Raw genomic sequence first — 26,247 nt, 5'->3', positions numbered from 1 at the left:
GTATCACGTACTTATAGCACACAGATAAAATGCAGGGTGAAAATCCACAAGTCGGGGACGGGTGGGTCACCGTGGGTGCTCGCACCGTAACTTACGTTCCAAGTATCAAATGTCTCAACAGATCCGGGATGATGAAATTTTACTCACTAATAGTTTTCTATGTAGTCTTAGAGAGTACTAGGCTACAAGGTATGTCTAACCGTTCTCCATGAGGGCTGCTCAAAGGGCTGATTCAAGATCTGACGTTCGAGTTCACCTGTCCGAGCACCGCTCTAAGCGTCGCTAAACTTATCCTAAACGGGACTTGTACCTAAACATTAACCTAAAAAATTTAAGGCCTTACGGTGCGCAGTATCAGCGTCAACTTAAAGCACATCCTACACCTCGTCATTTATAATAATTCTCAGCAGACCCAACCCTTATCTAAACTTCGTTCAGTAGCAATGTATAATCAATTGATTTCATTTTTGAGATGATTAGACGGTCCATGATGTTCACGAACGTACTAGTACATATCATGAACAGGGTCACGAATATTAAGGGTTAGCCTGCTGAGGGAGCGACTCTGACGAGTTTGGGGTGCGCTTTATAAAGACTGCTTATAGATAGCTTACCACACCAAGTGTCGGTGCTGCGCAGTGCACGCCGTAAGGCACTGCTCGGATCCCCCAGGTAAACTCGAACTTTCAGAATGAAGGTCCTGGGCCATTGCGCCGCGCCACACTGGCAATTACCGGCGAACTCGGTATGCATTTGGTCAGACAGAAGCACCACCGGACACACGGGTGCACCTGCTTTAGATGTTGTTGTAATTTTCAATCTGATGAGTCAAGAAAGGAAATCTGGCGGTCAAGCCAATGGGAGTTGGGATATCTGCGAAGATATGCTAGACACAACCCATCCATTGAAAACACTCGCAGTCACCCTATTCTCGATTGTCCAATCACATTGCAACAAAGCGGTTCGCACTTTTGACCGTGGCGCAATCGGATCCCTGACCTTCACTCCGCCTTTTATCTGTGTACTATTACTAGTAAGAACATGAGACGTAGATCAGTTGAGGCACTCGGACCAAATTTTGCTAAATCGAGCAACCCCCATTCAGACCAAGAGAACCTTCCGCTTTTTTGGCGCTACTATCACTGACGGGGTTTTTCAAAATGGGTATTGGGTTTCAAAATTCGCTGATCATCATATCGCGAGCTGCGCACTGCACAAAAATATTCTGTGATTTTAGCCAGTGTTCTCTAGTGTCTATAGAACACAGCTGTGAAGATCATATAGAAAACATCGAGCAGTTGTGTTCACAATAAATCATCCATTGAAATATGTCACACCACTGAATGTTAATGATTGTAATGCTACAATCTATATACTTTGTCAAACAGGACAAAAACTATGTGAAAACAATCTCTGTCCCTATACAAATGATGCTTACCACTGCGATTTCTATATCGTGATTGAGTGAGGGCAGAACCATGTTATTAGTGAAGTTGTTGAAAGAGTGCATCCCGCACCGTGACTATAGTGCTGCATCAATTATAATCTCCGCTCCGAATCCATTGAACGTTCACTCGTTCAGATATCGAGATTCAAAATTTTGCCGAGTGTGCCGTTGCGGAGCTATAAAACTCCAGTGTGACATTGCTATGACAAATTTTGAAACAGCATATCCAGTCCCTGCCAAACTGACATCGCACAACCGGATTCCTTCCGCCACTCGAACATCATCGCAAAAAAATCAGATTTCACCTGGGTGTGATAGAGCACGATTTTTCCCTTAGGTCTGTCAAGAAGCGGGAAAAAAAAACCTCTTGACGAGTGTGCTACGCTTCAAACATTGAAAACCTTTGAAAAACCCCGCCAGTGATAGTAACTGCTTATACGAAAGCAAGTCATTGCGCTCCAACATCAATCAAAGTCAGTATTTACATAAAACAACCTAATATTCGAGCATCTAAATCTCGTAAATAATCTACAACGGTATGATGGGGCTCCAGAGTCCAGGTCTATGCCACGGAAATATCTACAACTTGTTCTTGATCTCTCTGAGACGGGCACCCTGAAGTCGCTCATCTACAAAGGCATTGCATTAGATTACCAAAAGAAAAGACACGGGACTCACAGTTGCTATCATAAAGGTTATCACTGGGCACAGAGACTATGTGCAGGTGGATGTTTGAGGAGTCAACCATCTCTGGCACGACTTCCTTTATACTACGTGCCCCCAACAAACGCATGTTCATTTCGAACTCGTCCTATCAGTGTGATGAGAAGACATAGATTTCAGGGAGGAAAGAACACACATGCAAAATTTGAAGGGCCTGGTCGATACCTTCAGGCCCATAAGCTGAGTATGCATACAAGAATGGGCGACCGACACCAACTGTTGAGGATCAGCATGAAGAATGACTGAAGTATTATTTCTATCTCATGGATGATCTCTTAACTTACCAGCTGTAGCACCCAATGCAACGGCTTTCATCACGTCAGTCGCACGGCGGACACCACCATCAATGAATAGTTGGAACTTCTCATTAGGAAACGACAGTCCACGCTTCTCTTTGAGTTTGGTGGTAACTTCAACGAGTACTTCAAGACCCGACCGTGCGAAGTCGAGCTGACGTCCACCGTGATTTGACAAGACGACGCCACTAAGCCCGATGTCGTATGCTTCGAGTGCATCCTAGCATAAAAACGTATGTAAGGCTCGATACCAGGAAAGGACACTTAAAGTACCTCCCAACATTGGACACCTTTCAGGATGAGGGGCACTGCAAAATTATGAGACCTAGCAGTTTTTAGACATGTGTTTATACCCCTTACTCTTAGTTATACTCTTAAACCATGCCATATCAGACCAGTTCAATCCAGGGTCGATGAAAGACTATCAGCCAATATGAGCTATACACTACCATAGAGCCTTGAGTATCACTCACGCTGATGGCTCGCGCAGCTCCCTGGGAGCGATCAATCCCCCCTTGGTCCGCCTTACTGACCTCCGAGGGATCTTCAGCTTCAAACTTCTGCCGCATATCCTTCTCTCTGCGGCCGAGCTGTGGTGCATCAACCGTAATGAATAGACCTTTGATACCACGTTGCTCGGCATGTCGTACTATGCGTTTCGTAATTTCGCGATCTTTATTGACATAAAGCTGGAAGAATTGTACTTGGTCAGGCGCTGCAGCATCCATGATTTCATCGAAGGAACATGACGCAAGGGTCGGGATCTGTAACGAGCATGGTAACGGCAGTTCAACAACATGGATGTGCAAGAAATGCAGACCATCTGGATAATGCCATGCTTCGCGGCTGCCCGTGTTAGATTCAGCTCGCCGTCAGGATGACCCAGCTTTCCCAGAGCTGTCGCAGTCTGCAGAATGGAACATCTCAAATATGAAAAACTTAATCGGAAAGAAAGAACGTACGATGTATAACGGCATGCTTGATTTCTGCCCCAGTATTGTCGTTGACCAATTAACTTTAGTTACATCTTTGAGAATCCGTGGACGGAACCATATCCTGGAGTACAGAACTTCGATCAGAACCCCATACGTTGGTTTACGATTAGATATACCTATGAAAGGCAGCATGGTTCTCCCTGTTCGTAATTTCGTCATCAGCTGCTGAGGAGTAATATGCCCATGCTTTCTCTGGCATAGTATATTTCGCAATGGCCTGTAAAATACGTAAGTATATGCTTTGTCCACATGGTGAAGCCAAACCTCAAAGTCATGAAGGTTCAAAATCTCGGAAAGGGGTGGGCGAGCAGCAATGCGTTCTTGACGTGCACGTTCTTCATCAGTAATCTTCACCTCGACCTTCTCCACAGTTGAGATATCAACGCTTCCCAAGCTAACGTGAGTGAGTCATAGTCATAATCATGTCAATGGAAGATACCGACTGTTTCTCAGGTTTGAGGTTGGTCGTAATGGCATCTGGTGGATGAATTGGGTCATACTCTGCACTGCCAGAATAACATAAGAAACAAACAAATGAGGTATGGAGAATGACGTACGTCGCGTCCTTTCCAGCATACTTCAAAATTATCTTGCTTCCACCTGTGGTTATTAATCAGTCGATATACATCGTTGTGCAAGAGAGGTTGTGTTTCACCAGGGTGGTCTGTGCAGGTGCACTCAGTCCAGGGTTGATCATATCAAGTTGCAATGTACTCACCGTCCAGGAAGTCTGTGACATCGTAAACCTTGCCTACAAACAAATGTCCAAGTCAGTCATTCGCTTTTGTTGATCCCGAGGTAGACTAATAGACGGCTGGAACCATGAGAGATATACACCCACCATGTACAATGATCCAGCAGCTCTCGCGGCTGTTGTGCACAGCGACTTCCTTGCCGGAGTACGTCCTGCCTGAGCTTGCCATGGTTGTCGCGTTGTAGGAGAACCTGAACACGACGGTTTTGAAAAAAGGTCACTCACAAGTGTATGCAAGTGTATGGTGGCTAGACTCTTGAGGTCACGAAGAGCCGACGGAGCGCCGTGGCCGACTGGATGCCGGATAGGAGTATTTCTGGAGGCGGCGACCCATTCCGGGAACCTGTGATCGTCACGACTCACAAGCAAGTTTCCACAAATATCGGTTAAGATTCCAGGTGTATTGCATGCATATGTTGCTTGTAGAGAGGTAAAAAAAAAATCTAATGATAACAGCGTAATGATAGTGATGCTGATGCCCGTCCCGTATACAATTGAAACAATCGAAAGCCCGAATTAGAGCGGAATAATAAGGAGATCCCAGTCAAAGTCAAATTGGCCCTAAACGACATCGAATGAACTACCTCCCGCCTTTGTGTCTAAGTCGATAACATCTCGGAGACCCATGACCTCAAAGAAGGCCTTGGGATCCATGCCCTTGGCCGATGAGAAGTCAGTGCCGGTCTTCTTCAAGGATTGCATAGCAGCACGAATGCCATGCACGGCAGCGACGCAGGACACGAGTGAGAAAACTGGAAGCAGGTTCAAACATCCTTTCTCATGCAGGCAGTGTACTAAACTCACTGATGATCTTAGCGCCGAGAGCCTCGGCTTCGTTGGTAGTGAAGGAGGGTGTTAGTCCACCAGAAATAACATTAACGAGGACGGGTTTGGGCTTCAAGGCTTCGACCGTGGAGGTCAAAAGCTCGGCGGTTTTAACGCCCTCAATGAAGCAGACATCGGCACCGGCATCAGCTGCCAATTTCAACCGAATGACGGCTTCTTCCATGCCAAGGACTTGAGCGGAATCAGTACGTCCAATAATGACCTATTAAGATGTATTAGACCAGAAATTAAGAATCATGATGCGCCCCTTACGAAGTTCGAGCCACCAGGGAAAGAGTCACGAGCAATGACGGCCGCTCGGATACGGGTAACGAATTCCTCTCGGGAGACAACCTGCTTGCCCATCAAGTGACCGCAACGTTTGGTTTGCACTTGGTCCTCGATGTGCATGGCAGCAACACCAGCGCGGATGTATTGATAGACTGTGCGAGCAACCATGGCAGTACCACCGAAGCTGAATTGTATAAAGGTGTTAGCTGAGATGTCTGCACATATATACAATGTACTTACCCAGTATCAGCATCAGCAATAACAGGAGTGCTTGGGCTTAAGCTGCACACCATCTGTGCACTTTGGACGAAGTCATTCAGTGTAGCAATGGCAAGGTCGGGCATGCCAAGACGTGAAGCGGTGGTTGCTGCACCACTTTGGTACATACAATCGAAACCAGCTTCAAGTGCGCAACGAGCACTAATACCATCACAAATACCAGGGGCAATCTGGTAGGACAACTAAGAATACATGATCTACAGAGGAGAATGTTCACTTACAACTATACCTGGCCTGGCAAGCATTTGACGAAGACGAGTGGCAGCATCGAAAGAGAGTTCTCCATGAAGGAAGTTCTTCGGGTCGAGGCGGGAGTTATAGTAAACACTAGGTCTAGGTGTCACCTGAGGCACCATGGAGGTACCATTTTCTTCAGGTTCTGCATCGGGGCAGATTTGGACGACTGGCGCTTGGCTAGACTCAGAGCTCTTGAAGAAATCAAGTCCAGGTGCCATTGAGAAGAAAAATTTAGATAAATAGATATGGAGAGTGCGAGTGAGCAACAGTTTGAAAAGCTTTAGAGGGAAGGTTGGGTTTCAATAAGGTAGATGAAAGGCAGCTTGGCAAGGAAGGGAGGGATGACATCAATTCTGAGCAAAGTGTTCGGCTTTATAACCTTCGGGTAGTTACAAAATTTCGAATGTTCTGTGTTCCGCGGCACCAAAACCGTAAACCGGCAGGAAAGGGTAACGTATACGGCGTCAAGGGCTCATACAAGTTGCAGCCACATTCGTTCACTGAGGGGGATTCGATTTGGACATGGACAAATGAAACTATTGCGGAGACAAAGTGGCGAGAGAAGAGGATGAAAGGGGAAACCACAGGACACACCTATCAGATAGATGCGGAGCAAGGAGAAAACGGGAAGAATATGAAAGTCTTGGCTCCGAGACACTCTGCCGGCAGCCAATAGAAGTTCGAAGCGAAATTCTCGTAGGCGGCGCCAACTCAGGGTTGAAATCAAGTTAATAGCCCGAGGTCATTAATCAGACAGACCACCGGCAGCTCTAAACCAGTACATAGGTGCTGAAGCAAAAGCCTAGCCGGAGCATGTGGAACAAAGCTTGGAACCGGCCACCGGCACTGGCACGGACTAGAAGTGATGGTATTTGAGCGGAGATACCAGAGATATCAGATCTTCAATTACTATCGGTTAGTGTCCCGAAGAACAAACTCGACCGCCGCGTGAGCTTGATCATGAAGTCGAACATAGTGATAAAAAAAGAATACCTCAAATGGTTAGGTGTTCTTTTTGAAGTTTAAATGCTTCCTTGAAGACGCATTGCACACCATGTTTGTTTTTGTGACTGCATAGGACCCGAATACCTGCCAGAGCTGGGAACTAAATGTTGTTGTGATCGCCGCATCATACAATTGTTGTTGAGCGTTGACGTTAAGTGCTACATAATCTAGTCTACAGCAGTACTAGGCCTGGACTCACGTTTGTATGGAACTGTTTACTTTTCACCCAAATGGAAAGTCTCAATTCCGAGGGACCTCGTCCAAAAGGGTGAGAAAACAATGAGTGTCCTTAATTTGGACGCAACGCGTTTGTATGTATTTGGTGAGTGTGTCGTATCACCTCTAACCCTAACCACAATAGCCACTGTCACGCTGTGTGAATCGGACAGTACACCAAGCTTCGTCGGGCAACAATGCTTGTTTGTCCCCCTTCGAGCTGATAGTCTTCATTCTTAGGTCTTGTGATATCCCAATGCAGTCGATGTCAGCATGAGGCTCCCAATTGAAGCGTAGCTTCGGCCTCACTGGCAGGGTCAGTATTGCACACAAACTCTGCATGAACTCCCAATCTTGCCTGCAGGTTTTTTGCAGTATCCAGGTAAACTATTCCGCCATTTGATAGACATTAACTTTGTCTCTACAAGGTATGGCATGGTTTATGTTTGACCGGTTGACACGGCCAATCTTACCAATTTCTTTCAATGGTATGTATGACAGACTCGAACGGATCTTATTGTTTTGTGCGGTCGATGCGAAAAAACAACCGTTTGTGCATGATTGTGAGTCGACGAAAGTTGCGCAAGAGTGTAGCAATCGAGACTTAAACGTTCCATGCTTCAAGCAGCTACTCGCAAGGAACAGGGTTAGGTTGGCATCAAGAATGTATGTGATAAATGAAAGGTCCTGTTGGTCGAGAATACAAGGCCTGCCACAACGACGAGCAAATGGATTTCTTGCCCGTCCGAAATCTCGGTGGAGTTCAAGATTTTGTAGACATTTCGCTGACCTGCATCCAGTAAGTTGAGCTATTTTTAGTAACTGTCTGAGTGTGTGACAGGTTACACAGCAAACACATGAGAGTTTTTGGTCCAAATACAGGACTGAACGTGTTTCATATGCAACGCACGGTAATCAATCAATCAGTCACCCATGACGATCATATTATGTAATCACAACACCGAACATATAGGCTTTGACGGCATATTCCGAGGCCAAGGGTTTGCGGCAGTAGGCGCCCGGATCGAATCTGCTACACAATGAATATGTGCATTCCATGGCTTAGCGAACCCCTCAGACCCGCGATACAAAGTCGGCGTTAGGGGGGGTTTATAGATATTCCTTTGAATCGAGATGATGGAATGCAGACACAATCGACTTACATACGGCGGTTCAGCATTAGGTCGTTTCTGGCCGGCTCGTGATATTTGAGAAATGTGTAACGTGTTTCATGATGCTGTCGTACTTTCACCCAAAGTCCGTATGCGTACGCTATTTTCCTTCCACTGTCCGGTCTAACCCCGACTGCAGTGCTCAATCCGATCCACTTGTATGTTCATGATCCCCATTCATAGCGGAAGGCAGTCTGCTCCTAATGGTATGCTCTACGACGTAAATCTTGCATGCGATTTCCGCACATTCCGCTTAGCAGCGCTCAAAAAGTGGATGATAAGACAAGTTCTTGCGAAACTCGAAGATACTACCCCCATTAAAATCGTTCTGATATGTCTCTAATTTCTACTCAGACAGTCGCTGAGCACGCTACTTCCTCAAGTTGTTGGATCATCGTGCACGGTGTGTAGCTCGCGCATTAATTTATTCGGCATCAAGTATTTACCAACAATATATTACACAAGGCAAAGTGTACGATGTTACAGATTTTTTGCCTGGTACGTCACTGGACTATGGCATAAAGCAAATAATCCCGCGTTCTTATCGCTCACCGATGGTTTTCCAGAACATCCTGGTGGCAGCAAGATCATCCTGAAGTATGCCGGTGTGGATGCAACGTAAGGATCATCGTATTCGTACGGGTCTAGCCTAATGAGGAATTTACCGGTTATCAGTGAAGCATATGACCCTATCCACCCTCCGGATGCCATTACGACCCACCTACCCAAGGATAAGCAGTGAGTAACAGCAGAATCTCCGGGAACATATTGGTGACCGAGTCGTGTTATTTGCGTAGCCTTGGCGTTGTCGACCCGAACACTGTGATCAAAGTTGTCAAAGAAGTTACTGCGGAGGAGAAGAATCGCCAAGAATTGATGATGGCTCGGCCTTCTTTGGATGCAATCGTTAATCTGCATGATTTTGAGGTCGGTGCTTGGCGTCAGTAGGGTCCTGTGTGAATTAACCACGTGTCTGAAAGGCAGTCGCAAAAGGCATCCTCCCTCCTAAAGCGTGGGCCTACTACTCTTCAGCGTCTGATGATGAAATCACCATACGCGAGAATCGCGCTGCATACCAAAGGTTCGCCCAGCGTTATCCATAATTGATAATTGAGTTATGGTCTGACGATGTTTTCTAGAATATGGTTCCGTCCTCGTGTTCTTCGTGACGTCTCGGTTGTCGATTGGTCGACAACTATCCTCGGTCGGAGATCCTCGCTTCCAGTGTACATCGTAAGTGCTTGGCATTCCCATAAGTTGTAATTATATTTGATCTTACCCGGTCTGCCAGTCTGCTACAGCACTTGGCAAGCTTGGCCATCCAGATGGAGAACTCAATTTGACCAGAGCGGCCGGCAAGCATGGCGTAATCCAGATGGTAATGATCACATTTTATCAAATTGATGGTGGCCATTGTTGACCAGCGATGCAAAGATCCCAACGCTTGCATCTTGCGCCTTCGATGAGATCATTGATGCTGCGGTCCCCGGTCAGGTCCAGTTCCTGCAGCTCTATGTCAACCGTGACCGGGAGATCACAAGGAAGTACGTCCAACATGCTGAGAAGCGTGGTGTGAAGGGCCTCTTCATAACTGTCGATGCCCCTCAGCTTGGGCGCCGTGAGAAGGATATGCGCATGAAATTCGTTGACGAATCTGGGGTTGCAAAAGTTCAAGAGAATCAGTCAGGAGTCAAGAAGGACGAGGGCGTTGCCCGCGCCATCTCTGTGGGTCCAAGCCAATCTTATGTGACGGATAATATTGAAGATTGTGCATCGATCAGTCCTTCATCGATCCTTCCTTATCGTGGAAGGACATCCCCTGGTTCAAGAGCATCACGAATAGTCAGTACTTCTGGGCCGATTTGAAATAAATTATATCTAACACTTTCTTCTCAGTGCCTATTGTCCTCAAGGGTGTTGCTACACCTGAAGACGCACTCATGGCCTATGACTATGGTCTTGCTGGAATTGTCCTATCTAATCACGGTGGTCGTCAACTCGACACGGCTCGATCCGGTGTCGAGAACCTGATTGAGGTTGTTGCCGCTCTCAAGACCCGTGGCCCTTGGCCTAACCCTAAATTCGAAGTCTTCGTCGACGGTGGCGTTCGGAGAGCTTCTGACGTTCTCAAGGCTATCGCCCTCGGAGCATCTGCTGTCGGTGTTGGCCGGGCATTTATGTATTCCTTCTGTGCCTATGGACAAGACGGCGTTGAGAAGGCCTTCCAAATCTTCCGGGTGAGTCGATCGGGCGATCACAGGATGCATATCTGATAAAGTTACTCCAAAATATAGGATGAGCTGGAAATGAACATGCGCCTTCTTGGCGCCCGCACCATAGATGACCTGACACCTGATATGGTCGATGCAAACGCTCTCCACTCGCACGTTGGTCTCACTCCAGTAGATAACCTGTATAATACTACATGTGAGTTCTTGCCATTCGATCCCGTGATGTTCCTTCTGATCCCGTGTTTCGAAGATCAACCCCTGGCGCTTGCCCAGTTCAAGAACAAGCTGTGAGACTCGCGACATTGCGGTCCCGCATCTGAGTCCTGCACATAGCGTTCATCTCTGCTCTTGATTCCTAGTTGGTTGTATTATTCAGTTATACCTCGCATGATATAAATGATACCTTCACCCAATCATGCATTTCCATATCCCGTACATACTGTATTCTGGCCATCGAAAGGAGGGCCACTCGAGTAGTCAAGTGCTATTTCAACCTGGCTGAATTATTCCATGTAGTTGATACTATCATGATGCGTGCTGACTCGATTGAGGCATGACTAAGTAGTTATGCCTGCGAAATAAACAATAGTGCCAACGTATGACAATGGAACACGATTTGAAAAAAAAACTGAGATCCAGGATATTATTTGAGGACGTACATATTAAGATTAGTGCCGGTCCCCCGACATCAAGTTATACGCACATGGTCGCCTTCCAAATCACCGTGGATCTGACATCACACTCGTAGATGACTAGTCTTAATATGATTGGGATGAACCGGCGCAAGATGCTGGGCGTTCCGAGTCGGTCATTGTTGGGTTGGTCTATTAGAGCTTGGCACATGATAAGAGCTCGTAGGCTAAGCCTAGGACAATTGTACCCGAGGCATGCCAACCTCCTGTAAGGATCTAGGGAACGGATGGTGTCAATAATCGTGGTAATGTGTCGAATTCGATTGGCTATCTGACATTAAGTATATAAGGACGGAACGTTTGATCTTGCAGAGGGGCGGTATTTGTTTTGACGCGGCCACTGAGTGGTCTGCGCAAAGGACGGAAGATAAGCTATCATATTACCTGTCCTACTTGGCAAATAATTCCCAAAAGGCGTCAGGCGAACGGCGTACCTGAACGGTCATAGCAGGAGATGAGGTCCCAAACACCCAGCGGTTGATATGGATGATTTTAATCGCCTATCTCGATTGGATAGAAAAAGTTAGATATGTGTTTGATCAACTCCTATAGGATGGTATGAGTGCACTCACGAAAGCCATAATATATATGGATTTCCAAAAGCGCCATACGGTTCTTCTCTGGGCCATAGAAGACAAAAAAAGAGGAGTTGCTAGAAAGGTGGTTTCTTGGAGTTCCGCTTTGTCCATTGCTCAAAAAGCTTGGTAAATGATTTCATCACCGCCGATGAACGACTATAGTGTACAATGTACAGTAATTCTGTTAGGACAAAGACACCGTTAGAAACAAGTTAGAAAATCGATTATTATGACAGATTGAATATGTACCTAAGTTAGACTAACGGTTGAAGTACTGACGCGCAGGGTGGGTTTGACGCGGCACAATTTGCTTGATGTGGCATGCAAGTTGGCCTTGACGCAACATAGGTAAGTATGGACGTTGACATTAGTGCGGAGGCTGCGAAGATGTTGTGAGAACTTGTCGTGGTATGAGTGGTGCTTAATCCAGCCTAAATGGGGCTTGACATGGTAGCACAGAGGCCCCATCGGACTTGACAAGTTGGGGCCGAGGCTTGACACGGTGAGACAATAATTTACACTGCGTCTGAAAACCAATATTAGATCACTTTAGAGGCAATATAAGATGTACAGGACTATTAATTGATACATTCCCGCGCGCAGGGCCTGTACGCAGATGGACATTCATATATACATTGATCGTTGAGGAGGATTCAAAGCGTTTGGAATTCATTTTAAGTGACATAAGATGATGATCCTAGATTTGTGACAGTGCTGCGTCACGGCCATGACCGCGGAAGCAATTTGCCTAACTCACTGTGTACGTGCACTCCGCTGCTCCCGGTCAGTGTGCGCTTGGCAGTCAGCCGTCTACGCGCCGTGTGCTTATTTCTGTGCCTGGGTTCCACCATTTGCAATACAAGAATCTGCTTAGTGAGACGGGCCCAAATGATTTCCGCGGTTGGGCGGCAAGACCCCTCAGCGGTGATTATATGTTTGCGATTGATATGACCGTGAAATGACCGTGTCACCCGCTGGACAACAAGATAGTCTCTTGATGATGGCTAAACCGGCGAACCGTCAGCACATTTACCCACTAAAGCCGTAGGCGGCCCGAACTCAACTGCCGGTTTCTGGATTGCGTCTTGTGCATGCTGCGGTCGCGGGATTTACTCATTGCCGCTCCGTACGGTGATATATGGTCGCATCGCCCAGCCTTCAAATTTTGGTTCACCGACAGAAACAAGGGGCATTGATGAATACAAAACATGAGAACACGAAAGACGCTGTTCTTGATGTATCGAAGTTTTGGTCCGCGATCAAAGATAGAGGCGAGACGTTGTCAGTAAGAAAACAGTAGGTTATAAAGCAACAGAGCAAGACAATTCGTACAAGTAGAGAGGCGATCACTATATGATCTGATCTGTTGTTCAGCAAGTCGTGACGTCCATGCTGTTGATGTGTACGACCACCTCTTCATGATGGATGTTGTCCCCCCAATTATTCCTGTTTGCCTTTGGCATTATACCGTGGCCCAGCAAGACCCTGAATCATCGCTTAGCGAAGGCACCCAAGGCCATTCACAGACAAATGCTGGCGCCAAGTATCACAGACATCACAGAGCTTGAATTGGGCACAAAATGCGGCCAAGTGCTGCGTCGATCATCTTCAAGGGAATAATAGAGCCGCCAACTGTTACACGGTATAGTGCGTAGTTCGTACACAAGGGGTGTTGCCCGAGCACATTCCACATCAGACCTGAGCATGTGCATAGTTGTCGTGACTACTCCGTAAAAAATGACGGTGCGCTAGAGTAACGGTAAAAATCCTGCTTACTCGAAGCAATGACTTAGATGCACAAATGTCACAACAGCTCCTCGTGGACATTGAAATATCTGGACATGTAATGTTAGCTCTCATCGTACGCAACTGATAAGGATTGCGTACCGCACGACCTGTCCCGTTCCGCGACATGTTCCTGCACCATTATTTTCCCATTTCACAATCCAACGTCCCACAATCTTGCCGGCAGCATTAAATGTTTCCGCTATTGTTTCTTCCTCGCCCGGTGCACCGCCTTTCACCGCCATAAGTGCGTCCTCTTTTGGCGGTGGCAATAGGACGCTTTGCACGAGCTCCCACTTTGCAAATGGTCGCTTCGTCTCTACTAGGAAATCAGCGTCGTATACACGCGTGACGAGCCTTTTCAGCGTAAGCGTAAGCGTGGTCATCTCGATGCCTTCGATGTTGCTATTGTCAGCTGGCGAAAGTCTTCGCAGGTCGACGACATAGGATGCGCCGGCCCACCCGACGAGGGCGGTCGAGACAGAACTTGTAGAAAGTGCGGTTGCTGCTAAGGCGATTCGAGCGGATAGAGGGAGTGATGATTCGACAATGAAGATGAATGGGGTCATAATACATGACAGACCCAAGGATGACAGGGAAAAAAATTTGAGACGACGGAATGTCTGTGTAAGTGGACCATGATAAGCAACCGGCTCAGCTAGGCTGTCTACGGAAGAGGGTGTTTTTGTCGATAACGCAGCATCGTCTGCTGTTAGAGGGGATGTTGAAAGATGTCGACTCCGAGCAGTGAGCTGTGGCCGCTGCCTCTGCGGATTACAGGACGTGGACCAAGACTTTAAAGCTCGTGCAGATCTGCAACAAACCACGGAGCTATTGAATGAAGCAAGCCGATGGGCTCGATAGCTGGCCAACCTGAAAGTAGTGAGCTGGAACATGACAATGGAGGTTCGGTTATCATGTGTTTGTCACTGCAAGTTGGCGTCACCGACGATCGGCGTTTTGCGTTAGCCTCGGCTCTCGATGGACGCCCCAGTATATTATTCCAAGGCTGAATTCATCGAAACTGTAAGCGACGAACCCAGTGGATTCAATAAATCGTTGACACTGATCTAGGACACAGGAAACAAAGTCTCTCGAAGAGCCACCATAGCTGGACCTCAGAACATCATTCTCGGAGGAAAGACTATCATTTCCAGCGGTGCAATCATCCGTGGAGATCTTCGCAGAACAGGTCCTGGTCATGCTGTCGTCATTTCCCTTGGAAGGTACTGCCTCGTTGGCGAGGGTTGCGTGATGAGGTGCGTCTTACTTGGGGGTAGCATATGCGTCTAACTTGGAGGTTCTGCGATACTCCAGGCCACCATACAAGACGTATCGCGGAAATTTCAATTACTACCCAATGAAGATTGGGGACTATGTTCACATTGGTGCCAATACTGTCGTCGAAGCCGCGACGATTGGGAATCATGTTGTCATTGGGAAGAATTGTGTTATTGTGAGTCTTCCTGACCATCAATACATTGTCTTCAAAATTCACTGGGTATGTCCTGCAGGGAAAGTTTACAATCATCAAAGATTGCGCACAGGTCGCAGACAACACCGTCATTCCTCCCAACACCGTTATTCCAGCTCTGGCACTATTTGCTGGCTCGCCAGGCTAGTGATTTTTAATATTGGCTTGTATGTTTCATGATAATGATGCCGAGTGTGTTGTCGTAGGTCGCTTTGTCGAAGATTTACCAGAGTCAACACAAGAGATGGTTGAATCCCAGACAAAACAGTACTACAGTCGTTTCCAGCCTCTAGAGCGATGATTAGGCATCGTGATCGTCTAGCCTTAGCCCACTTACCATCACTTGTACCATCAGATCATCAAACTTATCATGCGCGACCTCTGGGCAGTCATGGTATTTTGCATTGCACCTATCCATCTACCTGATCCACAGTAACATGACATCTCAGTTATGATGATCGTTTCCCCTTTCCCATGGCTCTTGTCGGCACTGCCTCGGGGTCAGGCTCAAATTCCTTTTCACCCTCCAACAGGTTGAAGTAATGTCAGTGTGTACTTATGTCTGATTTAACGCGCGATGTCTCCAAGCACCACAAGACTCATCACTTGTGAGGATGCCGCGGGAATATAGGTGCGAGATCCTCCCGCGGTGTAGCCTGAGGGTGAAGATACAGACGAATCGTTCTGCCAGTATTTGTGGGTCAGAGATTTCAGTACTGCTCCCTATTAAATTGTTACTGCATGAGATCCTCTGAATGCGAGAAGCACACCTGTCTTGCAGGCTCCACACTTTGGTCCGAGTCGACCCGCAGATTCAATAGGACAAACACACCATTTTATAATTGCATGCTTGGAAAAAAGGGAAATTCCTAGTTGTGGTCTATTATCATGTGGGTAGTATTGTCAATTCATGTGCTATAGAACTAGAAGATTTAAACAAATTGTCAATTTAAGGACTTAAGTAAGAGTAGGAACTCACTATATCTACATCATTTACTTGGCTCAGACTGGTTTACCTCTCGTGTTCGAGGTCGCAGTGAGGGGAACAACGACTTGCGTTTCTGCAATGGGGATGCTGATTTGTTGCCACCATCGCTGACGTCGGAGTCGGCATGTTTGTGGTCACGTTCATGGGCGATGGTTAAGAAATTGACGATAACAGCCCACAGGCTGTTGGCGCTCATATGACTGTACTCTTGTAAGACAGCTTGATCCGCAATCCGCGCGAGCCGTCGAGCTTCATCTGTATCTCGCCGTGATACAATGCTACTCGGTGGAGGACGCTCGTCCACATCCAAAGCCCAAGCCCAACTCCAGCTGGCAGCAGCAGCTTCCAGACCTTCTTTGATACCTTTCACAGTATCATGTGCCTTCCCCTTGCCATTTTTGGTCTGCGAACCATGCAAGTCTTGAAGTTGTGCAATATTCTTCAGAACGTCTTTTCTCGAAAGCTCGAGGTTGCGATGGCGTTGCTTTTGGATGGCGTGTCGCTCTTTCGCAAACTTCTTGTCGAATTTACCCTTTCCCTCCATATAGCGTCGCACAGCGAGCTCCGAGAGAACTCCTATGATTTCCGAAGGAGTATGAAATGCGCCCAAGTCTGCCTCTGGTTCTAGTGGTCGAAGTACACCGGAAGTTGACACCCTTTCGCGAATCATGCCTTCCTCCCAGAGGACACCCTGCGAAAGAATCAGGGACATCAGCTGGGTTTTCAATAACGCACATTGTAGAACATACTTGGTCATCGCAATATACCCTACTCTCTCCTGCAAATCGCTGTACGTTATCAGCGGAGTCAGACGTACTACCCTTGATCTCCTTGCCTCCCACATTTACGTTATCCGAAGATCGAGCCCGCAGTGCAGATTCGAAAAGAGTGTTGTCAGATGCAGACTTCGGTACACCAGGTCGAGACAATGGAGGGAGAAGATATTTGGATGAACGCGGCGAAAGACCACCGGAATCAGGATCATTAGACGACGACAAGCTATCTGGTTTTCCCTGGGTGCGATTTAGAAATTCAGGCGTAGACAATGCACGGGAGAGCAGAGAAAACCTGACGGCGGTGCGAGAGGGTAAGGCACTAGTAGTAGGAGAGGCCATCGGACTGGACGAAGATCTGGACAGTGTGTTCATGCCTGTAACGTGCTTTGTGAAAGATGCAATTGCGCGGTAGCAAAATTTTCCTGGGGTAGTAAAAGAGAACAGAACAGGCAAAACATGAGCCGTATCTAGGGCGAAAGACTTATTTTAGGCTGCAATGCAAATGACGTTACTCACCATCATAGACCTGTAGATGAACTGCAGTTGGACTGAAACGGTCTTCTATTCCTTTGAGTGGTGGGTAAAGAGAGCGTACTTCCTTCTTGATTGGATAACGGGAAGGATGTGCAGCTTTGTGAGCTCTTCATAGGAATTTTAGATGGTAAACGGGCCAAAATGTTGACGACTAACGAATAAATGGCTTCGTCTCTCAAAACCTCCTTGTCACTCGCAATGAAGAGCAAAGGCGGCAAGCCGCCCAGGTACGAGAGGGCTGGACTAACGAGTGGGTGTCCGAGCAAGCTATTTTGGACATACATGTGCACCTGCTCTTCTATCACCAATAATTCACCTGAATTGGTTAGAAGACGTATGGCCTGATCTTCTTTCCTGTCGACTGATGGTAGAGCAGCAGTGGCACCCACGTTAACAGGCATTTCACTGCAAGCCGATTTTTCGTCCTCCCCGGTTAGGTTAATCAATGACACACCCCTTGAATCCTGATGTACGCTGACATTTGAGGAAACTTCAGTGTCGTGTTTATCATGCTTCGATTCAAGCCGGACCATCTGACGTATCCGCTTGCGCAGCCCAGAATGGACGGTGCTGGTCATTTCATCCGATGGCGGAGGCCACAAAGGACTAGGTTTTTGGAATGAAAGTCCATATACAGGAATGACATCCTGCGTATTATGGAGTTAGCATACTGTTGCACAATTCCATTGGTAGCCTACCGTAGCGGTGTTGGTGTGGATGCTTGGGAAAGAGTGTGTTAAATCGCACCAAGGAGAAATTAAGATCCCTCCTGCAGGCAATGGGAGTCCAGTGTCACGCAAAATTTGTAACAATGCGAGGGTTAGACCGCCCCCTGCGGAATCTCCTGCAATAACAATATGTGCTGGCTGTACTGGCTGGTGGGACGCATCAGAAGGAGGTTTGATCAAGTAAAGATCTACAAGGGAGGGTCATTTAGAACTTTGCGCTCAGAATTCTGGAACGACGGTACTGACAAGCAGCAAGAAGATCTTGTAAGGCACAGGGAAAGGGATACTGCGGAGCCAGGCGGTAGTTGATAGCTAGCTTCTGTTCAATGACAGTTAATAAGTGGTAGTGAGAGGATGACTGACCAAAAACACGGCCGTTGATCTTCCTTGCATGCCGCTGGAGACTGTATCTGAATAACCCGTGACCAATATTGCTAATCGGGACAAGAAGAAGCCAACCTTTCTTGATCAACACTCCCAAAATAGTAACCCCCTGAGAACTGTCATCGTATGCTTGCAAATTTAAGTAAAGACACAACACACCTCCATGAGCGTATAGTATGCAGCGCATTTCGTCCATTTCTTCCTTGTAAATATTACTCTCATTTGAGCTGGAAGCTGGCAGTCCACTTGGAGTCGGGGTATCACTTTCACTGGTGGGTATGTCCGTATTGGAGTTCGCTCTGTATTTCGCTTTGTTCCGCTTCTTCGCCTTTTGATAGTCCTTGCGAGCCGTGATCCACTCTGCATCGATACTAGATAAATTGAAGTGAGTAAATGATTCCTTATTCACAAGTGCAGATATTATTACCCTTTGACTCCACGCACTTGCCACCATTTTGTGCCACCCACTAGGCGCTTGGCGAGTTCTTCTCCACCAAGCGCTTGGATAACATAGGTGGCAGCCTCGTCGCAGCAGGACAATGGAACTAATAAACGCACAACATGAGAAGAGGGAAGAGACGGAGTCCGATTATTCGAAAATGCTTGAACTTCCTCCACGGTATGACTGGGTCACTGTCAGACACACGTATTCGCGGTCGGATTTGTGCACGCACTATGTCGAGGCCTCGAGGAAACTCTGCATTCCGCCCTGAGCTCGTGGGTACTCGGATGATTGACTCCGAAACGTACCTTCACGATATTGAACGCTTCATGGTAGAGAAGTTCGTCCTGGTGCAGCTGTGTTGCGAAGTTGGACTGTTGTGCATTCTCCTTCTTGATACGATCGAAGTAATGTTTGACCAATGTTTCCAGTACTAGTGGTCCTAGTCGCAATCCCGCATTGCGCGCCAGAGAGTTTGACATCGCCCCAATGGTGGAATGGTGCGTGGAATAGTGCAGCTACTAAACGCCTCAGTACCTTCCACGGGCCCTTGCTAAGTGACGGCTACGTACAGCTCAGAGCCGACAGTTGATCGGAAAGAAGTTCAAAGAACTGTAGACTGGAACGTGTATAGGTGACCTTGTTGGTCATGAAGAGTTTCAAATTGCCGCATCCGATGGAACCGTTGCCTCAGTGTGGTAGCTGACCTAATAAGAATAAGAATAAATTCGGATTAGCGGTTCAGTGCTAGTGTACGCACATTGTACTTTTAACAATGTCTCCACCAACACAAGTAGCTAGTCATCGACATTGGTTATCAACTGGCCCCACAGTGCCTCAAAATTCGTCCGAATCTTGACTCATCTCTTGAGTCCTTATTGTAAGTACCCTGGCAACTCGATATCTAACTTAGGATGAGCCCAACATGGCGAGCCTTTAGGCGAGCTTTGACGTACATTCGTTCTTCTTGTCTGGCATGTACAATAACTTGCATGACATACTTCGTCACCATGGTCATTTTCCCTACTCAACAATCAGCGTTGGCGGGACCTACCTCAGGGCACGACGACTCTCACCTTGTTCGGGAAACATACTTAAGGACTTACCCAGGCAGCATGACAATCATCATCTACTTCCTGCCTGCCATCCATCCCGACTTGAAACCCATCCACCAGTACCCATTTTTATAGTCACCGATACTATTCTCCAATGACTTTTAATCTCGCAAATGTCAATGTACTTGATCTGACAGGAAGTGTCGTGAAGACTGGCAATCATGCAATCGGCAGGGGAAACTTCGCAGACGTGTGGAAGGGACTTCACACCGAGTGGAATGGTAGAGTTACTATCGTACGTGCTGCTCGGTCACTGGCGACGTGTAACACTTAATATATATTAACTCATCGATGTAGGTAGCGGTGAAGATCTTGAGACCAGCACTGTTGTCAGACAGGCGTCTTGCGACGAAAACTATACGAGTATGTAGACCGTTTACTCGTAAGTTATCCTTGTTACTTAGTCTGCCTTTTTCAGAAAATTTTGCGAGAGGCAAAAGTTTGGAGTACACTGAATCATCCCAACGTGGCTCAATTCAAGGGTGTGTGTTATGGACAAGATATAGGAGGGTATGGGTATTATATTCCCTACCTGGTATCAGTGTTTTATGAGAGAAGAACACTGAAAGACAATCTGGAATATATCCAGAACGACCACCAGAGATTGAGACTTGTATGTATCCATTTCATTCATAATCACGCGTATTGAATGATGTACGGACAGCTTCGCAAGTTTTTTTCTGGATTAGCATATTTGCACCGCAACAATGTCATCCATGGAGACCTCAAACCTGTAAGCACACAATTTCTGTCTATGGGAACAACAATTCACATTCCTTGTAGACAAACGTTCTTCTTGACGACTCTTTTAATCCAGTTTTGACGGATTTCGGCCTTTCCCGTGTCCTTGAAGCTTCTGGCTTCACAACGACGAATATAAAAGCGGTTGGCACGTTTCGTTACATGGCGCGCGAGTTGATGAATCCCACGCACCATTCGACAACAGCACCACTACCCACCGTGCAATCAGATGTCTGGTCGGCAGGCATGACGGGTCTAGAGGTGCGTTAGAAAATCATCGTCACCAAAAATTGCAGATACTGAGTGTGTTACTAGATTTTATCTGGCCTTATGCCGTACGCCGATAAGACGGGGGATGCCGAGCTAATCTATTGTATCTGTCAACAAAGGGGAAAACCCAGCAGGCATCTTTACCCTCGAGTACAAAATGGGACATGGTCAATGCTGAAGGCCTGCTGGGCAGATGAGGGGATGCGACCGGCTGTATCCGAATTGATAAGGTATTTGGATAAGCTCTGTCCAGGCTTGCAGTATTAAGCCATACGATGTGAAACTGTCACATATGTAGATACAGAACGTCCTTCCCTGCATAGGTTATATATAACACGGACTTGACGAATAATACTATAGTTTTGGCTTTACATCAGTAGTGGATCCGTCATCTTCTAAGACCGACTTTGCCAATCGACCAACCAAAGGAAACAATTGTGGGTAAATGAAAGCTTTTTCCGAGCTTGCCTGCCGCTGCGCATATCTCGCAGCAATACCTTGCGTGATTATAGCAAGCTTAAAAATAACCAAGTCAAGATATGCTGTCCCGTACCAGGGTATAGTACGTACTCGGAAGAGCATCCAACTACGGACAAAGACCATCTCCTTGATGGGATATGGCTGGCTGGTCAGCCTACAGTACTCGCGCTCAAGGTCTTCCAAGGGTATAGGAACATCGTTTGTAGCATTCTTGAACGACTTGATCATCGTAAATTCAGTGATTACGGAGCCCTTAGGTATATGGCGAGCGTCGATTGCCCATGGTTGGGTAAGGTTCGCGAGGTCAGCGAGCTACGCAGTGAACTCAGGTCAAGATGCAGAAGGCACGGATCGGTGGACGTACTGGACTACCTAGAGTACACAACTCCCAGTCTAGTATGCCAATTACCCGGTTTTCTGTTGGGTGGAATATCATGTTGTCAAGCTTGTAATCTCCGTGGACAATCCGCAGCCCAGTTTTTCTCTCGTCCGGGAGGTGCCTCTGGTACCAACTGATCATTTCTTCAAAATACGGAATATTTCCTGTCGCTTTTTTTGTCTCGATATCTATAGCCTGAGACTGAGTGACCGATACACGTGTAAGGGATTTGATTTGACGGGGGAAGTAATCAGTCGTCGGTCCAAAGTTCTCGAGGCCCAATTGGAATGGGTCGAGAGAAGCCAATGCTGCCAACGACCGGACAGCTGAGAGCCAGCTTGGGGTAATCAGGCTTAGCATCTTAATACAAGAAAGAGATGATAAAGAGTACCATTCTCTTCGATCCTGCTGCGGCAGTTCCAGTATTCTGGTGTCCGTGAATATTCGCCCTTCGAGGTATTCCATGATATAGAAAGGAGTGCCAATAACGCTATTGTCCTCACACAGGACAAAGGGTTGCGGGACAGGGACTATCTGCTCTGGCTTTGTGGTCGGGCTGGTATTGTATCGATGCAATGCACTCAGCATGCGGTATTCACGCTCAATTTGGTGAGCAGTCGAGGACAACAGCTGGCCCGCTGGCTTTTTGCGCAACACAAATCGCTTCGCGCTGAAAAGGCACAATTTAAATGGGACCTGATATCTGACGGAGGACAAGCTTATACCTTGCGTCGGTCAGGAAGTATGTGGGATTTGACTATATAACCCGATGTCACACAAGCCTGTGCACGTTGAATCATGAGCGTACCTGTCCAAACTGTCCTGCCAATTAATCTGCAATCTCTCCTCGATAGATTGTGACCGCACCTTGAACTGCTGCACCTCTACGGGAGCAGCGACAACCGGTGCATGTGATTTCAGATACGTATTGAGCTTTTGGATGTCAACGTTGGCGCGCACGGCACCATATTCGCTTCCGATACTTTTTGGCGCGCTGCCAGACATAATCTCAAAGGTTTCAAGGTGAAAGTTGAACTCAAGGAGGTGCGGCGCTGTTCTACCGCTCCGCACAATGCGTAGAAGGCCGGAATCAGGTGCCGGGAACTTTCACAGTAAGAGAGAGAAACTGTGACCTAGTAAATTGTTTAACTCCCAACTCACCAAAATCACTTGCAAAATCACAATGATGATCGTTTGAATGTTGAAGAACGTCCTATGTATGGATTGCGACAAAATCAAGCCAGTACTTCAAAGTTAGTGCTTTCAAGTTGCTTGCCAGAATCCCGAACGTTCCACGTTTCTCGGACTCTGTAGCTGATGTAAGCGTTACGCGGACACCCTAAAATTTTGAATCACCGTGTCCAATTTGCTAGTCACCTTTTCGACCTCTTCCTCCATGTTCACTGTAGCTCGTTCCTTCCGCAGTGCTGTTGCCCGCACTGGCAACTATGCCGTGCGTAGTTGAATTATTTTACTGTCCGATGCATTGACAACCCATTTCCGATAGGCCCTCCCGCGGTCTTCGATCGCGAGGAACATGAATACCAAAGTTTCCGGTGAGCTTCATATCTCTACAGCCAGACTCAAGTTGCCCATTTTCATTATAGGACCTGTCGTGGGTATTGACTTGGGTACGACGAACTCATGTGTTTCCGTCATGGAGGGGAAGACGGCGCGTGTGATTGAAAATTCCGAGGGTGCCCGGACAACACCTTCTGTTGTTGCATTCACGAAACACGGTGAACGTCTGGTCGGTCTGCCGGCAAAGCGTCAGGCCGTTGTCAACCCTGCCAACACAGTCTTTGCATTCAAGCGGTTGATTGGTCGCCGATACAAAGACAAGGAGGTACAGGAAGACGTAAAGCATTGGTGAGTGTAGTGTTTAACAGAATATGTAAGGTCGCTCATGATAGGTAGGCCTTTCCCTGTCGTGGAAAAATCTGACGGTCGGCCAGCGGTGGAAGTCGAAGTCGGTTCAAAGAAGCAGCAATACGTATGTCTCTTCCTCACCTGGATCCATTGTTGTGTTCTCACATTATCTCCTCTAGTCTCCCGAGGAGCTGTCGTCCATGGTTCTTGTCAAGATGCGCGAGACCTGTGAACAGTTTTTCAACAAGAAAGTCAAGTAAGTCGTTCTTGCATGTAGCACGAATTTTAGCTCATCGTCTCTAGCCACGCCGTCATTACTGTACCCGCCTACTTCAACGACGCACAACGGCAGGCAACGAAGGATGCTGGTCAAATCGCAGGTCTCGAAGTGCTGCGGGTAATCAATGAACCTACCGCTGCTGCTCTTGCCTATGGTTTGGATCGTTCTGATTCGTCAGTTATCGCCGTCTATGACCTCGGAGGCGGTACCTTTGATATCTCAATCTTGGAGATGCAGAAGGGTGTCTTCGAAGTCAAGTCAACTAATGGCGATACTCACCTTGGCGGTGAGGACTTCGACATCATTCTGCTCAACCACATCTTGGGGGAGTTCAAGAAGGAGTCTGGCATCGACCTCAGCCAGGATCGCATAGCCATTCAGCGTATCCGTGAAACTGCTGAGAAGGCCAAGATCGAGCTTTCGTCAACAACGCAGACGGAGATCAATCTCCCATATATCACTGCCGATGCATCTGGTCCCAAGCACATCAACATGAGGCTTGGACGCGTGCAGCTAGAGAATCTCGTGGAACTTCTTATCAAGCGTACCATTGACCCGTGCAAGAAGGCACTTTCTGATGCCGGTGTGAAGGCCAGTGAAATTGACGAGGTCATCCTCGTCGGTGGTATGACTCGTATGCCCAAGGTCTCCGACACGGTCAAGAGCATCTTCGGTCGTGAGCCCAGCAAGGGTGTCAACCCTGATGAGGCTGTTGCCATTGGTGCCTCCATCCAGGGTGGTGTGCTCGCGGGCAACGTTACAGATATCCTACTCCTTGATGTTACGCCCCTGTCGCTCGGTATTGAGACGCTCGGTGGTATCATGACCAAGCTCATCAGTCGTAACACGACCATCCCGACAAAGAAGTCGCAGGTTTTCTCTACTGCTGCTGATGGCCAGACCGCCATTGAGGTCAAGATCTACCAGGGCGAGCGTGAGCTTGTCCGGGACAACAAGCTCCTTGGCAATTTCAACCTCGTTGGTATTCCCCCTGCTCCCAAGGGTGTTCCTCAGATCGAGATCACTTTCGATATTGATGCTGACGGTATTGTCAACGTATCTGCCAAGGACAAGGCCACCAATAAGGATCAATCCATGACCATTGCCTCGTCTTCCGGTCTTAGTGACAAAGATATCGAGCGCATGGTTGCAGATGCCGAGCAGTTCGCCGAATCCGATAAGGCTCGTCGTGATCTCATCGAGGAAAGTAATAAGGGCGAGTCCGTCTGCTCTGACACCGAGAAAGGTACGAATTATTTCCTTATCCCTGCATTGTGCTAACATGCATGCCTATAGCCATGAACGAGTTCAAGGACCAGCTTGACGCTGCCGAAAAGGAGAAGGTGACGAAGCTTGTTACTGAGCTCCGCGAGCTTGCTGCCAAGGGCCAGGCTGGCGACGGCGCTGTTACCGCTGAGCAGATCCGGGAGAAGATCAATGAGACCCAACAAGCTTCGCTTGGCCTCTTCCAGAAGGTGTACGAGAAGCGGAATGCTGAGAACGCCTCTTCAGAAAGCAGCTCGGAGACCAAGGAGGAGAAAAAGGATTAAGCACCTTCGTTCGTCTCTCCACCTTAACTCTCGTCCTTACGCAGCTCCCATCATCTTTGCTGCATCTTGGTTTCTCCCATCGCATTGCTGTTTCGTCATAACACATTCGTCCACTCTGCACTCACGCCCGCACGCATTTTTTCTAGATTATATAAGAAAAGTACCGCTCAGACATACTTTAGTACTTACATGATTTCAATTTGTACTCGACCGCTGCATAGTCTCTGTAGTCGTCGGGGCACATCTGCTTTTTATTATCTGATAACGCCCTCCCCCCTCAGTTTTGTATGTATATGCATAGGATTTTTGCACTGCATCGCAATTATTTCAGTGGCTCTAATAAGATTGAATTGCCTAAGAGTATTTGTGCTTTGAAAACATGCCGCATTGTAAAGCGTATAGCTAGCACTCTTGATGTGTTTTATGCATAAAATGAGCTAGCTGATGCGGCAATTGTGCCGAAAGGTCGGACTCGATGGATATTCGAATGTTATCGAGCCACTATGTGGCAAGCAAGCTCATGCGGTTTAAAGGCAAAAGGTTTCAGGCATATTGATACTTTTCACGCAGAAGTCGATAATTGTCTTACGACAGATGGCAACAAAGCTTTGATCAAACAGACTCGTAGTACTAGCTTGCGGGCCTAAGCCGGAAGCAAAGTGTCATCGAACAATTTGCTTCCGCTTCAACGTTCCTGCCATATTTAGACTA

The 26,247-nt window shown here is 47.4% G+C and overlaps 9 protein-coding genes across 9 annotated transcripts; 4 read left to right on the top strand and 5 right to left on the bottom strand.

Annotated features, from left to right (window-relative positions):
- Window positions 1–1,882: 1,882 nt before the first annotated feature.
- On the bottom strand, window positions 1,883–4,510 carry BJ212DRAFT_1320230 (FMN-dependent dehydrogenase-domain-containing protein). Its single transcript, XM_041334376.1, has 16 exons — window positions 4,303–4,510; window positions 4,180–4,212; window positions 4,117–4,125; window positions 4,019–4,061; window positions 3,905–3,967; window positions 3,726–3,855; window positions 3,578–3,678; window positions 3,429–3,522; window positions 3,287–3,373; window positions 2,940–3,230; window positions 2,827–2,887; window positions 2,740–2,774; window positions 2,455–2,686; window positions 2,307–2,386; window positions 2,126–2,258; window positions 1,883–2,076 (listed from the first exon to the last, which is right to left on the bottom strand). The coding sequence occupies exons 1-16, from the start codon at window positions 4,382–4,384 to the stop codon at window positions 2,027–2,029; spliced, it is 1,524 nt and encodes a 507-aa protein (XP_041198163.1). The 5' UTR covers window positions 4,385–4,510; the 3' UTR covers window positions 1,883–2,026.
- Window positions 4,511–4,776: 266 nt separating this feature from the next.
- On the bottom strand, window positions 4,777–6,065 carry BJ212DRAFT_1260666 (phosphoenolpyruvate pyruvate domain-containing protein; the record flags this gene model as incomplete). The annotated part of the gene is made up of 5 exons (XM_041330128.1): window positions 4,777–4,967; window positions 5,020–5,263; window positions 5,314–5,515; window positions 5,572–5,780; window positions 5,832–6,065. The coding sequence occupies 5 exons, from the start codon at window positions 6,063–6,065 to the stop codon at window positions 4,777–4,779; spliced, it is 1,080 nt and encodes a 359-aa protein (XP_041198162.1).
- Window positions 6,066–8,573: 2,508 nt separating this feature from the next.
- Window positions 8,574–10,762, top strand: BJ212DRAFT_1260340 (FMN-dependent dehydrogenase-domain-containing protein; the record flags this gene model as incomplete). Its single annotated transcript, XM_041330105.1, has 12 exons — window positions 8,574–8,643; window positions 8,706–8,738; window positions 8,807–8,858; window positions 8,916–8,978; window positions 9,038–9,167; window positions 9,221–9,321; window positions 9,380–9,473; window positions 9,532–9,618; window positions 9,675–9,965; window positions 10,022–10,082; window positions 10,137–10,477; window positions 10,535–10,762. 12 exons carry the CDS (start codon window positions 8,574–8,576, stop codon window positions 10,760–10,762), a joined length of 1,551 nt encoding a protein of 516 aa, XP_041198161.1.
- A 2,783-nt stretch (window positions 10,763–13,545) lies between these two features.
- Window positions 13,546–14,095, bottom strand: BJ212DRAFT_1295606 (uncharacterized protein; the record flags this gene model as incomplete). The annotated part of the gene is made up of 2 exons (XM_041332329.1): window positions 13,546–13,576; window positions 13,629–14,095. 2 exons carry the CDS (start codon window positions 14,093–14,095, stop codon window positions 13,546–13,548), a joined length of 498 nt encoding a protein of 165 aa, XP_041198160.1.
- A 412-nt stretch (window positions 14,096–14,507) lies between these two features.
- On the top strand, window positions 14,508–15,301 carry BJ212DRAFT_1444296 (trimeric LpxA-like protein; the record flags this gene model as incomplete). Its single annotated transcript, XM_041337941.1, has 5 exons — window positions 14,508–14,552; window positions 14,601–14,785; window positions 14,844–14,982; window positions 15,041–15,143; window positions 15,207–15,301. 5 exons carry the CDS (start codon window positions 14,508–14,510, stop codon window positions 15,299–15,301), a joined length of 567 nt encoding a protein of 188 aa, XP_041198159.1.
- Window positions 15,302–15,989: 688 nt separating this feature from the next.
- Window positions 15,990–19,334, bottom strand: BJ212DRAFT_1260465 (uncharacterized protein; the record flags this gene model as incomplete). The annotated part of the gene is made up of 12 exons (XM_041330111.1): window positions 15,990–16,679; window positions 16,738–17,231; window positions 17,281–17,405; window positions 17,455–17,945; window positions 17,997–18,214; window positions 18,273–18,345; window positions 18,397–18,436; window positions 18,486–18,519; window positions 18,570–18,781; window positions 18,838–19,035; window positions 19,085–19,107; window positions 19,161–19,334. The coding sequence occupies 12 exons, from the start codon at window positions 19,332–19,334 to the stop codon at window positions 15,990–15,992; spliced, it is 2,772 nt and encodes a 923-aa protein (XP_041198158.1).
- Window positions 19,335–19,615: 281 nt separating this feature from the next.
- On the top strand, window positions 19,616–21,571 carry BJ212DRAFT_1320160 (kinase-like domain-containing protein). Its single transcript, XM_041334375.1, has 7 exons — window positions 19,616–19,732; window positions 19,793–20,202; window positions 20,265–20,330; window positions 20,386–20,580; window positions 20,632–20,700; window positions 20,751–20,969; window positions 21,024–21,571. The coding sequence occupies exons 2-7, from the start codon at window positions 20,062–20,064 to the stop codon at window positions 21,243–21,245; spliced, it is 912 nt and encodes a 303-aa protein (XP_041198157.1). The 5' UTR covers window positions 19,616–19,732; window positions 19,793–20,061; the 3' UTR covers window positions 21,246–21,571.
- On the bottom strand, window positions 21,333–22,842 carry BJ212DRAFT_1261647 (kinase-like domain-containing protein; the record flags this gene model as incomplete). Its single annotated transcript, XM_041330194.1, has 7 exons — window positions 21,333–21,494; window positions 21,549–21,770; window positions 21,823–22,174; window positions 22,229–22,507; window positions 22,563–22,594; window positions 22,646–22,654; window positions 22,705–22,842. The coding sequence occupies 7 exons, from the start codon at window positions 22,840–22,842 to the stop codon at window positions 21,333–21,335; spliced, it is 1,194 nt and encodes a 397-aa protein (XP_041198156.1).
- A 372-nt stretch (window positions 22,843–23,214) lies between these two features.
- Window positions 23,215–25,951, top strand: BJ212DRAFT_1320142 (heat shock protein). The gene is made up of 7 exons (XM_041334374.1): window positions 23,215–23,290; window positions 23,345–23,393; window positions 23,445–23,706; window positions 23,755–23,830; window positions 23,886–23,962; window positions 24,010–25,232; window positions 25,283–25,951. Exons 1-7 carry the CDS (start codon window positions 23,234–23,236, stop codon window positions 25,534–25,536), a joined length of 1,998 nt encoding a protein of 665 aa, XP_041198155.1. The 5' UTR covers window positions 23,215–23,233; the 3' UTR covers window positions 25,537–25,951.
- The last annotated feature ends 296 nt before the right edge of the window (window positions 25,952–26,247 follow it).

The sequence above is a fragment of the Suillus subaureus genome (assembly GCF_016647635.1).
Source record: "Suillus subaureus strain MN1 chromosome Unknown BJ212scaffold_3, whole genome shotgun sequence".
Taxonomy (NCBI): Eukaryota; Fungi; Basidiomycota; class Agaricomycetes; order Boletales; family Suillaceae; genus Suillus; species Suillus subaureus.
Note: the sequence above shows the minus strand (reverse complement) of the source record. Positions and strands in the feature narration are given on the sequence as shown.

Bases quoted from the DNA above. Each gene is read 5' to 3' on its own strand.
- BJ212DRAFT_1320142 (XM_041334374.1), top strand. From the start codon at position 23,234: ATGTTCACTGTAGCTCGTTCCTTCCGCAGTGCTGTTGCCCGCACTGGC. The intron at 23,707-23,754 runs GTGAGTGTAGTG...CATGATAGGTAG, and splicing joins CAGGAAGACGTAAAGCATTG to GCCTTTCCCTGTCGTGGAAA. The intron at 23,831-23,885 runs GTATGTCTCTTC...TATCTCCTCTAG, and splicing joins GTTCAAAGAAGCAGCAATAC to TCTCCCGAGGAGCTGTCGTC.
- BJ212DRAFT_1320230 (XM_041334376.1), bottom strand. From the start codon at position 4,384: ATGGCAAGCTCAGGCAGGACGTACTCCGGCAAGGAAGTCGCTGTGCAC. The intron at 3,679-3,725 runs GTTTGGCTTCAC...CGTATTTTACAG, and splicing joins TGAACCTTCATGACTTTGAG to GCCATTGCGAAATATACTAT. The intron at 2,775-2,826 runs GTAAGGGGTATA...ATAATTTTGCAG, and splicing joins GTTTAAGAGTATAACTAAGA to TGCCCCTCATCCTGAAAGGT.
- BJ212DRAFT_1320160 (XM_041334375.1), top strand. From the start codon at position 20,062: ATGACTTTTAATCTCGCAAATGTCAATGTACTTGATCTGACAGGAAGT. The intron at 20,581-20,631 runs GTATGTATCCAT...ATGTACGGACAG, and splicing joins ACCACCAGAGATTGAGACTT to CTTCGCAAGTTTTTTTCTGG. The intron at 20,701-20,750 runs GTAAGCACACAA...CATTCCTTGTAG, and splicing joins TCCATGGAGACCTCAAACCT to ACAAACGTTCTTCTTGACGA.